Source organism: Orussus abietinus, unplaced genomic scaffold (assembly GCF_000612105.2).
Source record: "Orussus abietinus isolate OABI.00-Male unplaced genomic scaffold, Oabi_2.0 scaffold7, whole genome shotgun sequence".
NCBI lineage: Eukaryota > Metazoa > Arthropoda > Insecta > Hymenoptera > Orussidae > Orussus > Orussus abietinus.
Window position 1 is genome coordinate 1,620,164 of NW_019394453.1, and position 13,488 is coordinate 1,633,651.

Here is a 13,488-nt window from a genome sequence, read left to right on the forward strand (position 1 = left end):
TCGTTAATCAAACTTTTCTCCGAACCGGATGCGTCAAATCGATTGAACTCTCGCAACGTGAATATGGAGGCTGTAAGGAAGGTCCTGTCACCCATAAAATGTCAATGTAAACAAAATTTATTTCCAGACGTTTGTGAAATTTGGTATAAAAAATAAAAGCAATGAAATTTCACGGGTGTTGAAACCTTTATTGTAGCTTCTATACCCTTATTGTAAATTTGTAAACGATTCGGTACACGCAGTGCAGAGAAAAGTTTCATAACCGAGACCTCTCTAACGCGACTTTCACGTCTCCTTAACACGTTCCGTGCCACGTGTACCACCGATAACACGCGTTAACCTGGGGTGGTACACGGCGTGGCACGGAACGTGTTAACAGGGAAAGAGAGTAAAAGCAGGGTCGATATTAACACGATTGTTTTCGTCCTCAGAAAATGCACAACTACCAGCTGAGCGAGTCCAACCACTTGCGGGTGTCCTTCTCAAAGAGTAGCATCTAACAAGAGACACCATCAACCGAGTCACAATGGTTTCAGTCCTACGCCCTACTCCAATACTGGTGCCCCAGTGCCATGTACGACTGATTTGGTCCGGCCTCAGCATCCGGAGGGCCTCCGGCCTGAGGACAAGATCCGTTCGTCCAGCGCACGAAGTCGACCTCGCGAGACGAGCTGTCGCCGGCCGTCAAGAGACCGTCATCGGACCGTCAGCCGACCGTCAAGCAAGCGGTCGGTTGACCGGCGGTCAGCGGGATCATCTTCAAGGCCGGTGGTGGGGTCGTCAGCCTCGGGACTCTCACTCGTATAGCTAAGAGATCGAGAAAGGGACTGGAGAGAGCCCTCCTTGTACAGAGCCAAGATAATCCGCGATCCTCAAGAGACACACAGAGACCACACACCGACGAACCACACACGCATACGGGCCAGCCAGTGGCCAAGAACACGAACACGCGCGTACATTCGCGATATACCGTATACAATATACATTATACATATTATATATATATTCATATATATTCATATATATTCATATATATATGTGAATATGTATATATATATATATATTTTACAAGATTAACGCTGAAGAGGAGGGACGCGGCAGCTCGTCTCCGATGACCCCGTTAAGTCTAAGGATTTCTATAAGGCTACGAGCTATCGCACCAGGCAACTCCGCAATCAGCTCGAGGACACGTTGGATCCTCCCAAGGATGTGCGATGAGTCCCTCGAGCAGGACATTTGGAGGGCTGTCAATAGACAACCAGGGCTGACGGTCCGTAGCCAGCATCCCAGACACCCCGGCAGCTTGCGAGAGGTGCACGCACGCGTTACTTTCGCCCCCTTGGGGGCAATTTTTTTTAATAATGCATTTTCGGTTCAGCCATAAGTATTACACTCGCACGCACAGAGGCAGAGACGAGGGTAGGTTAGGGACAGGGAGGCGCTGGGAGGAAACAAGTGACGAAGCAGTTACGCCGAGCGCCTTGCACCAACGCCGAGCTGCACTTGCGACACCTGATCAGGGAGCCGCGGTTTCCGCCTGAATGATGCGTCGGGTGGAAAAACGCCTCCTATCGAAGTTGTTCCGGGAAACCTCGTGAAGAATTTTCGTGGGAGGTGGTTTCTTCATATCTCTTACCGTTTGGCCGGAAATCGGGGATTCTCGTCGGAAGTGCCCTGGGCGCGCCTAGATATGACGAGAGCGAGCGCGGAACATATCGGTACTGCGAGCACTCGCGCTGACTTTCCGCGTGATTGAGAATCCCTATCAAGGACATGAAGTTAGCTCTGGATTAACTGGACAGTTGATAGCCATGAAATCGTGCGACGATTTTAAGCCACTGGAACGCCTCGACTAGTATTGAATACGGATATCTCGACTAGTGTTGTAATATTTTGCGGATATTCCGGAGACGTTGCGCCGTTTCGATGAAGTTTCTGCATCTTTATTAGACAACGTCGGGCCATTGATGCTCCTTGTGAGCCTTGAATTCGTCACTACTCTCTGTGCTGAGCAGATTGGCATCGGCTATTCAGTTAGTATGTTGAGCTAGGGACACGTTCAGGTGAAATCGCGAAAACGCGGCGGAAAGTTGGCGCGACCGACTTCAGGGCGCAGTGACCGCGCACACGCACCGAGCGTTTCTTTCGTAAAATCGGACACGACTAAGGGATAACTCTTCGATTATAAAATTATTCTTAGATGATAGCGACGCAGATATTACGTGTATTAAGAGAAGATTTAAGTATTCCAGCGATCGGGATCGGGACGACCCGACAGCGGCGGATATTGCGGGTCGACCGACGCCGATCGTCCGCTGGCGAGTTTCGGAATGAGCACCGCTTCTCGCGCGGTCTATTTCGTGTTGCCGACTTTGCGCGGTCGACTTCGTACGACAAGCTTCGCGTTGCCGACTTCGCGTGTTCTACTTTGCGTGGCCGACTTCGGGTTGTCGATTTCGCGTTGCCAACTTGCACGGTTGACTGTGCTTTGCCGACATTGCGCGATCGACTTTTGCGCGGCCAACCTCACGCGGTCGACTTCGCACGGCGGAAATCGCGTTGCCGACTTCACGCAGCCACCTTCGGGACGAACCGCGCGGCCGGCGCTCTCGGCTAGCCATGCGGAGAAGACAGAACCTAGTTTAATCGAGCGAACCTCGAACCTGTGTGACGCAGAATCGTTGTATACATTTTGGTCTGATCGACACGACATTCTGTTGGAGTCAATTAAATTTTAATGATATATATATATATGAATGATATAAAAATGATATAATTATATTAAACGTTAGTTGACGGAGGCCAGGGCAATGGCGCGCGTGTGCGAAGACGACCACGAGGCGCGACAGGACCAGAGGATATATATATGAGCGCATAGGTGTGAATGGGGCCGCGTTTGGAGAGAGAATGAAGTTCGAGAGGCGTGTCTCGAAGTGCGCGTGAATCTGACGAGGCGATCAGCTGATCGGTAACAGGAGCGAGTGCCGACCCGGGCGGCACGTCGTTTGTGCCAAAATAGGCTAACCGTTTTAGAACGGAGACGAGACAAAAAATTCTCCCGAGCGAGGGGTCAACCGGGACGACCTATCGCGTGGTCGTCCACTCTTGACACGACCTCGGGTCCGTCTCATTGGCATGACAAAAAAAGTAGCGAGCCGGCTGAGCGAAGGGGCCAGTCTTTCGCGTCTAGGATCTGTGCTTTCGAATCTCCATGTACACAAGGCGACGTGTCGTCGCGTCTTCTGGCGGGAAAATGAAAAAAAAATATATATATACACACAAAATACGCGCACACTACGTAGCCGTTAGCCATTGACATTGACGTTAACGTTCAGGAAAGCGAGAGAGAAAAAAAAAAGAGAAAAAAGAGGACACGTTGACAAGAATTGTACACCGGCGAGCAGCCTCGAGTCGTCGCTTCCCTCTCGAGCCGAGACCACTGATCTATGTGATAACTAGATAGCTGTCATCCTACAAAATGGTGGGACGTTTCGAAGCAACCACAATTCTTTGGTCATGGACAGTATCGTAGTATTTCCGCATGCGTCAAAACAAAAATTCGACCGTAGATAGTATAAGAGGAGTGAAATTTTAATTCACTGGGAAAAGAATAATTGTCATTTATATTAAAATACTTAGGTGAAAAAAAGGTAACCGTTCTAGTCGAAGCTTTCTTACGACATGTCCCGCGCAACGTTTTACACGTAAATTGTCTCTTCCGTCTGTTATACTTTAAGTGTTCACCTTCGCGAATTGACGGTTCAAGACTTATGCACGTTTTTAGTTGTTTAGTATCGCTGCCCATGTGTAGAGGCGCTGGGGTGTTTTGAATCGTCCAAGTCCTCTTCGTATAGAACAAATAGGTATCAGCTATCCAGTTACTGTATAGATCAGAGACTGAGACACACGTCTGCGAGGTATGTCATATTTTGCGTTCGACGAGCGCGACAGAGACCCTTAGTATTAACAATTAACGCCAAGTATTCGCATATTTCGTTTATTCTCTTTATTTCTCCCTTTTTTATTATTATCGTTCTAAGTTTTAACCCGCTTGCTTGCTCGATTAATCGCTGCCCACAGCCCTAGGTTTACTCGCGCGATCATTACTCTTATCGCCGTTAATCTATACATCCTTTACTCATTTGTTTGTTCGATCTTTTTAATTCCAATCTTAGCCTTATCATCGACTTGTGTGTGTCATTCTTTTTGTTCATTTCACCCGCCTTCCTCTCTCAGCGTCCCGACATTCGAGCCGCGTCTCAGCGGCCTGCCTTGATTTTTTTCTGCGAAGCTGCGAGTTTCTTCCTTTTTATGAACACTAGGGTGAACGTTAAACCCTTTTAAGGTTTAGTTTCCGATAAGAGAAGTGGACTAAGAATGGCTCGTTGGGGTCTTCGGTACTCGACGTCACCGTACTCGTGTATGGATAAGGAATTCGCCGATACGAAGACGTTGAAATCCACCGACTGCTTGCCGGATTTATACAGCTGTTCTTTGATGCTATTTATTTTACAGCTGGTGAATTTTCACATCTTCGTCTCGGCTTGCCACATTTCATTTCGTACGCTTTTCTTGCGCCTATGTGTTTTATTCTTCGCGTTTTCGCGTGGATGTTCCTCCACGCTCGAGGTGTATTCTTGAGGGGGCTTTTTCTCCCCCTGAAGAGGGAGGAGAAACGCGTAGGATGTTAAGGAGGGACGAAAGTGAGATAACGAGAGAGAGAGATATATAGTACTCGAAGTAAGATAAAGAGTCTTTGCCGATCGTTCTTGCCTGTCGAACGCGAGGCCAGGCGATTGGACACCTCCCGGACCTCTTTGATCCGGCGATGATTTCTATTTCAAGTATTTGATCTAGTTGATCTCGAGGAGTGTCCGAGGCTGGGCCGATCAGGGCTTGACCCCACCTTCCAACCGGCTCCCAGGAATATTTGCATCGACAACTGCATTCCCAATTATTTATACAATTTTTTAACCACTTTTTTTAGGACCGGAACCGCGACCACACGCAAAAAGGATCCATCGAACAAAATCCATTAGCTGCAATTGGTTAATTTCAGATAACGTTTCGATTGAACGAACCGGAATGGGTTTGGTCTAGGCTAAGTTCAACTTTTCCTTCTCTAAAATCTAAATTTTGAGAGTCCAGGGTAATGCTTAGGTGCTCACGAGTCGCAACGAGAGGCAACCTAAAAGCGCTGCTAAAGGCGTCCTACGTTTGGTCCAATATTGCTTGCACGTGCTGATGAATTTCGCCCATATGTCAAAAGGATTAAGAAGAAATATCTTATTCGAATCGACTGGTTTCAGGGGGGTTTCACTTCGCCTTAAGTGAAGTTAATTAATGGGGAATCTTCTGAAATGTTTGGTATCAAGTTTGGATGCAAATCTTCCAGAGGAACAATTGAAAGCTGGCGTTCAGCTCTGGAGCCGAGGGGCGGCGATCGCTCGAGGACGATCCGACCAACATTAGCTGGATTGAGGGGGGCCGAGGTGAGATGTTGGGATAGCCAGCGCTCGCTACATGGTGTTAACATGTTAATGGTGTTAACACGTTTAAATTCAGACCCCGAACTCCCGATGCCGAGGCGCCTTCCCCGGAACGGAACGACGCAAAAGAAGCACATATCATTTGACCAACCCGAAACACAACCCCCGCCATATTTTTGCCGACACAGCGAGCCTCTTTTCGAACCTTTTGACAAGTCTTGACAACCAGTCGACACCGTTTTGTCAGGTCCCGCGAATTATAATTCAAAGTGAAAGCCATGTAACAAGAAACTCGCCTACGTTTAAGGGGACGTGAAAGTCCGAGGGAGTTTCAAACTGTACACCATGAATACGGAGGCTATAACGAAGATCCTGCCACCCTTAAATTTCATTTCTACAAAAAATTTCAAAAATACCCATAAATAAATTTACAAAAAATTGAAATCTCACGGGTATCGAGACCTTCCTTATAGCCTACATATTCCCGTTGTAAAGTTTGGAACGATTCGGTACATCAAGTTAGGAGAAAGGATTCATGAACCCTCTTTGCCTCCACTTTCATGCCGCCTTAATAAATTATTTTGGTCGCTACGTGTCTTGTGCGAGCCGATTATTTCCTTGAAAATAAACGACTGACACTAAAACCGGGACTGTCACGTAAAACCATGTAAGAAATGACGTTATAGATTCATAAATGACATCCTTCCGGCGAGGAACGAATCGGGAGGGCGTTTGTCCACGTGGCGGCCATCGCGGATTTTCGGGCCTGGGTACGGCACGTGGTAGACGAAGTTTAGCCTACAAATCTTATATAAATATAAATATAGATATATTATATATAAATATATATGTATATGTATGTATATGTATATATACATATGCGTATGTATATTCGCAGGTGCACACGTACATATATACACGCATACGGATACAAGCCTAAAAAAACGCGCGCGTTGTGACGCACCGTTCATGCACGTACTATACATATACGTATATATATGTATACGTATATATATAGATATATGTATATCTCTTATATATTTGATATAACAGGTGTGTATCTCGAGTGCGACGAATGGCTACATCCCAATATTCTATATTTTATTAATAACGAGTAAGACTAAAAAAACTATACACTGCGGACTACGCGAAGGGTCAGGAAAATTATTGGAGTGTATCCAATGTGCGTAGGTGCGTTTTCCGCCGACGTCAGGGCATGCCGTACCGAACAATTGTTCGCAATGAATGCTACACGTATCAGTATTGATGTATCTTTGAGTTAGACCTAAGAGAGTGGCTCGATGTCGGCGAAAATGGGCTGCCGATTTTTAGTGACGAAGTGTTAAGGAAATATACATTAAATCTTGACACGCCCACCTTGCCTAAGAGTCGTGTCTTTGTGTGGAATTGAACGAGATTAATTTGCAATTATATATTAATTACGATTAGTCGGACTCTCGGGGTGAAGTTCGACTGGCGGGAATACCGTTTATGCATGGGGGAGTAATTTTTGAGCCGTTTATCTCACCTTATTTTCTTAGCAAATTTAATACGTAATCTAATAAATGTCCCCGTTTTTATGCTGCCCATTTTCGAGCGTCCTGGAGTTCGATCTCTCGAATTCTTGCCAAGGAAAAGCGAGGGAGGAAGGAATTGATTAGCGAGTGGCGACAGTCGTGGATGGGACTTGGGGAATTTCGGAAATTTTCGCGAAAACCGACCAAGATTATTACTCACGTTACGAAAGGACCAATGGAGTGATTCGCGGGAAGAGACTTTTTAAGTAGAGTGTCAGCTTATTTATGTTAATGGCCGCGGAATTTGTGATCGTCTCTTATTCGAGAACCCTTTTTCGTGCACTCGTCGAGATCCGAGGGGAGTGCACTTATTGCAGGGTGCAGAAAGAATGGCATAATTGAACGGTCGCAATTGCCGCGTGATGGTTGCAATTCTTGGCAACAGTTGCGACTGTCGCTGCTCGCGTTATCGCCGCTTATCTGCTCCGAGGGAGTGGGAAAGTTTAAGGAGGCTTCGAAGGGAACTTAGAGTTCCCTTAAGGCTTTTTTAAGGCCGACGCGAAACGGGCCATCCGACGTCGAGCACTCGAATCGTACATATTCGCATACATGCACACTCTGAGAACACGCGAGAACACATACCCGATCATGTAGAACGCAAGGGAATAGGTACTCTTAAGTGCAGAAAGGTAAAAAAAGCAGAAAAAATAAGGGTAAATAGTACAGTAGCATCTTAAGGTCGTAGTGGCGCCTTTTTATTAAGCTCTAACGTGAATAGTTAACATTAATGACAATCACTCTATTGAGAATTGAGAAAGGAGAACTCCGAACTGTTCAAGCTGCCACGCACGAACCCTACGTATATATCTTCTCGCCGTTCTCCATCTTTTTCTTCTCCTTCTTTGTCCACGCGAGCGCGTTTTCCCGCCGAGTTCGGCCAAATTCGGGATCGGGAACACGGCGGAACCCTTCGTTGCAGCGACCTTACTTTCTCGAATTTCTCTTCCCTTTCTCGTGCTGTTTTTCGTCTCCTGACAGCTAGTGTCACCCTGGAGCCAGGCTGGGATCGTTCCCGGGCGCTCGTGGCAGCCTCGCTCCAAGGGTCCACCGGCTCTTAGGTCGCCCATTGGTATAAAAAATTATTGGGCCAGGAATTGCGTTGCAAATCACAATCAGCTCGGCTCCGGCAAGACAAAGAGTTTTTTAAATCGTACATTTGTCAGAGCGGGCAATTACGGTTAAGCTAGTAAGTGATTAGGTAGTCGACTTACCCAGGACACGAGTAACCGAGGCGATGGCCCGAAGACGCCGTTGTCATGGAGACCGCTCCTAAGGCACGTGGCAGAAATCCGATTCTCAAGTTTATACGCATTTTTTCTCGTCTACGAATAGATTCGCATGCAAAAGTTGATCGTATCGACTCGAGAATAGGATCCCAGGGCAGCGACGCCGCTACCGTGGCAACGGCCCCAGAGACGCCGTCGCCATGGCAACGCGCGCTTCGGACGCGTCGCCATGTTAGCTTCCCTCCGTGTACATGGTTTTACAGAGCGTGACGAGCCGAAGAGAGAATCTCTCCCATGCGCTTACCCTGGGTCGAGGGTGCGGTATCGCCATTTTGACTGTCAATAGAAGTATTAGAAGAAAAGTGGAAGGCGTAATTCTCGTTGACGAGGTCTTTTACTCGGTTACGGCCTGTATGTTTAGGAGGAATTAGTCGCACTTTGTTTCCGGTCTATGAAGCAGCGACGAGGTGGCTAGTTTTTAACTTCCCAATTAAATTCCCTGTGTGAATTCCGAGACGTCCTCGTTGCATTCGAATGTGTAATGGAAACCGAGGATTGTATGTATTTTTAATTAAATCGAATTTAAAGCGTGCGTAGATGAGTTTAGAGGACTCGCCTTGATGGTGTTTCTAGGTAGTTGTCGAGATCGGTATACGGGATATGGCCACTCGTTGGTGGACCAGACTTTTTAAACCGATGAGAGGGTTAGCTAATGGCGAAATCGCGCACCCATCTGGGGATGGCAGCGGCGAGAAAACGTGGGAAGAACGAAGGAGTCGAAAAGGAGAGGACGACGGTTCCCGGGGAGAGGTCGCGAGCGCGCCCTAATTTCCGCCCGGAGGGCGGAGAGGAGAACCACGGCTTTCGATAGTTATTCCACTTCCGTTAGCTTCTTGCCACTTTGCCACTTTTCGTGACCGATGATTCATGACTTCTCTTTTTTCCAAATTGGTCATCGCTCCCACCGTTCGCCGACTACGCTATCGTATTAAAGGAAAAACATTCGTAACTTCGGTGCGAACTCCATCGAGAAGCGACTTCACGCTGTAAGAACTGTTAAAAATGTCGCAGAAAATCTTCCAGGGTGGAACTTCGCGAATTATTCATCCGAGATATTTCTTCTTTCTTGAAACCATCGATTATGGAAAATTTAAGTCCAGTTCCTGTAGCCGAAAACGAGGTTACGAGTATTTTTGGTTAATACCGTAGTGCACTGTCGTGACTGTCACTACTACCACCACTACTATTACTACTATTACTACTGTCCACCAGCTCGATCTACTTATTATTACTAGATACTACTCTTATAGTTGTACCGCTACTTCTATTATTATTGTTTAATTTCTTTAAGTACTACTACTTACCATTACCTTCTGCGATTACGTTTGCCACCGTTGTATCTATTACTACTATTACTAATAATTATACTACCGCCACTATCGCTACCACTACTACGACTACTATTCTTACGATTACCACTTTATCACCGAGTTATGTCCTTAGTTTAGCGTTTAGTTCCGCGTATGTTTTGTCCGATGGTGACGTCAAGTAGGAACTTTCTTTTCGCTGTACTAAAACCGACTAATCATTACATTGTCAATTATATTATCTTCTCCTAATAATTGATTTATACCTAATTTGTCCCCGTCCATGTACTACCCGCTAGTTTTACAGATAGATCTTACTACTACTAATATTCCTGTCGCTGTGTCTACTATCGGCACTCTCGCTATCACTATACCTCTACTATTAGTGTTAGTAGCTGCCACTATCGCTCTACTATTACTGTCGTCTATAATCTACGCCTATTATCACCGCTGCTACTACTTGTCATTTTCTCTCTCTACTACTATGCTATACTATGCTATACTATATTATACTGTACTACTACTATTATTATTCCTACTGCTATACTATTCTATATTATACCTAACTACCACTTTATTATATTGTACTGTGCTATATCATACTTCATTATACTATTACTTCTGCTATACCACTGTCGACTGTTTCTACTGTCATTCTTTACCACTTTATCGCTCCATCTTACAAATCACCTCATTACTACATTATTCTACCACTCCTTCTTATGTCGCAATTCCTGCGAGCTAAAGTGGTTTTCGTCCATCAGATCCGCATGGTACAATCGAACCTATTGAATTTTCACCTCCACCTTAAACGATTCTTAAAAATCAATTCCTCCCACCTTTAAGGTGATATGAAAGCGTCATTCTATACATACGAAACGTCAAAACATTTATATAACTTTTCTCCAAACTGGGTGCATCGAATCGTTTGAAATTTCAGCAAATGGTTATGAGGGCTCTAAGGAAGAACGCTATGCAAAAAATGTTTTATTTATCCCCGACAAAAATCAGACACTTATTTTTGAAAAATGAATTGTATGTAAATTAATGAAATTATGTGAAATGAATTTCATGAAAAAAAAAAAAAAAATGCGTCCTTAGTTCTAGTCTGGGATTGACTTAATAATCACGTGCTGCCGTTTTAAATGATTCGGTGCATTTGGAGAAAAGTTTCATAAATACTTTGACGTTTTGATATATATATGGAAGGAACCTTTCATATCACCTTAACGATATTCTCTTCGAGCTTGACTTTTCAAAATTTGACGGACGAAGACCATCGCTATAACTTGAAAAGAAATTTCAATCTTTCCTCGCTGTCATGTCGCTTTAGTTTGTACGTCCCAATTGCCAGATTTTCGTCCCTTTCAAGAATCCACCGCCGAGCAAAAGAGGAGATGCTGATGGGGTCCCTTGGAAGTCGCCTCTCTCTGGTTCACGGTAATGTATGGGATTTAATAATAATACATATTGACAAGTTTCTACTTTGGTTTGAGATTACTTGGAACCTGTGATATACGCGGAGGAGGATAATGACACTCCCTGGTTTAAGAATTGATCTTTTGTGTATACTGTTTCTTCTTCTTCTTCCTTTTTTTTTCGGTTCCAGAAAAGTTCCAGGGAAATTGGAGAAACGTTTATGCGTGATCTAGGATACGATTCTGGACACGGAGGGGTTAAGATGTATAAATATCCTGCTGGTCCCCACCCTCCTCCTATTTACTTCTCATTAATGCCTGGACCTTCTACTTCTCTCTGTTTCTTTCTCTCTCTAACACTCGTGACCCGTATACTTCCTTCTCTCTTCCTCTCGGGGGCACTATGTCCCCGTAGACTTTCTCTTCGGTGCATTCCATTTTCTCCTTGCACTCTGCCCTTGGCTTACACGCGTGGTGCGTGTACACATTTCTCGCACGTGTACCGAGCCAATGCTCGCATTCATACGCAATTTCGTCAGAAACTGCGCCGAGGAATTCCGCATTTATTTTTTTCCTCTCATTTCCTGACTGCGAAAAATCGTCGGCGATTTTCTTCCAATTCTTCTGATTCCGTTTCTGCATCCGCCACGACTGCAAGCTCCCACTTTTGTCGAGGTTTACCAGCTTATGATGCGTTTTCGCACTTCTCCCTTGCAGACGCATTTCGAGGGTGCATCCGAAGTCTGGGACGTTTGCGGAAATTGATTTTGAGTCGAAATAAGAGAAATTTCGGGCAAAGTCGTCCGGAAACTCGAACCACGCCTTCGGTGATCGCAATGACGTCAATGCACCGAATAAAAAAAATCTACATTGAACCAAGGAAATTGTTAACTCGGAGGGTAATTATTTGACTGGAATAAACTCAAATAAATTGTCATCATTCCGATGAAGCGTCGCATCCCATTTATTCGAGTTTATTCGAGACTAACGATTATTCCTTGAATTAACGAAACATTTCTATGGTACTCTTCAAGAATATATTTCTTTGTTTCAATGAAATTTTTTCCTCGGTGTGGACACCGCTCGTTCAGTTCTCAATTTCGAGCGAGGTCGAAGGTGACTTTTTACCGAGTCGAATATTTCTGCACGTTGAAATAATGACTGAAGATATTCCCCTATATTAATCATAGCTAGAGAAAAATATTTCAATTAGCCAACATTGTATTTTTTTTTTTTTTGACGAATGCCTGTAATTTTCTATGTTAGGCAATTTCTCAGGTCGAAGGGCGCATTAATGACTTAGAAAAAAATTGGGGGAATTAAAGTATCAAGTTCTCATAAAAAGTCACTTTCAAACCCTCTCAAGACCGGCGAATCACGTACTAAAAAAATTTCGGGGATGAGGAAAAAATATGAAAAAAAGAAAAGACGGCTCGCTATCACGAGGCCTGGATAGAACGTACGTCTGTGTGTATACATATGCAGAACACATATACAGATACGTATGCGTTGAGATATATTTTTAAATTAAATAATAATCCGAACTATACATATCTCGCATTGAAATTCTGTATCGTCAAAAGTACGCTTAGGTGAATTTTCCGTGGAAGGGAGAGAGGATGCATTACGATGCACCTGGGGTGCATCACTCTCGTGGTCGTCGACGTGATCGTCGTCACCGTCATCGCCGTCATTATGATTGTTGTTGTTGTAGTTGTTGTTGTTGCGATATCATTATTAGAGTGTTGTCGACTTAAGCAGCAATTTGTCAGTATTACTCGCTCGGACTTCCAATTTTTGCGATCCGTTCTATAGCCGTGTTAACACATAGGTAACTGCCCCGTTTACCGTAATTGCAAGTTTCCGTTTCAAGGGTCGTCGAAACGAGCCGTAATCAACGCGGTTTGATTGACTAATGTCGGAAATATTAAACAAATAACGGCGCCGCACGGGCGCCAGGAGGAGGAGGGCCGGGGAAAACGTCGGCTTAGACGGAGAACGACAAAAAGTAGAGGAAAAAGCCTGAGGGAAACATTGCTCGCAGTGATATGCGGAAGATTTTTTATATAGGGCATTTTTCGGTGGCACGCACCGCCGAGGCAGGAAATTGCATTTTATCCCGGCGAAGTGCGGGGTTACGGGTTTTCGCTTAACACGGGGCATGTACCTGTTACCTGTCGCGCACGACTGGCAATCGGCGACTCTTTCGCTCTTTTTACCGGGTTAATGTCGCGATAGACGAATTTCTGACAGGCCAAGGTTTAGACCAACTGTCCAAGGAATTGCAGTTGCATTATCGTCCCGTTCGGGACACCTTGTCGAGTACTTAAGCGGCGCCGAGGACGCCTACAAGGTTCGCGTTAATAAAATAATTCTTGCGGTATCCAGAGGATATCTCGAAGGTCCTGCAT

At 45.1% G+C, this 13,488-nt stretch overlaps 1 protein-coding gene across 13 annotated transcripts in view; it reads left to right on the top strand.

The window, feature by feature from the left end:
- The window catches only part of LOC105704095 (polypyrimidine tract-binding protein 1), a 284,589-nt gene extending 280,402 nt beyond the window's left edge, over positions 1-4,187 (top strand). For 12 of the 13 annotated variants that reach the window (XM_012433019.1, XM_012433023.1, XM_023432424.1 and 9 more), the window contains one exon: positions 432-4,187. In XM_012433019.1, the coding sequence (XP_012288442.1) occupies positions 432-500 (69 nt within the window). In that variant the 3' untranslated portion in view covers positions 501-4,187. The remainder of the gene's footprint in view (positions 1-431) is intronic. The other variant, XR_001104422.1, reaches the window with a different exon arrangement.
- The last annotated feature ends 9,301 nt before the right edge of the window (positions 4,188-13,488 follow it).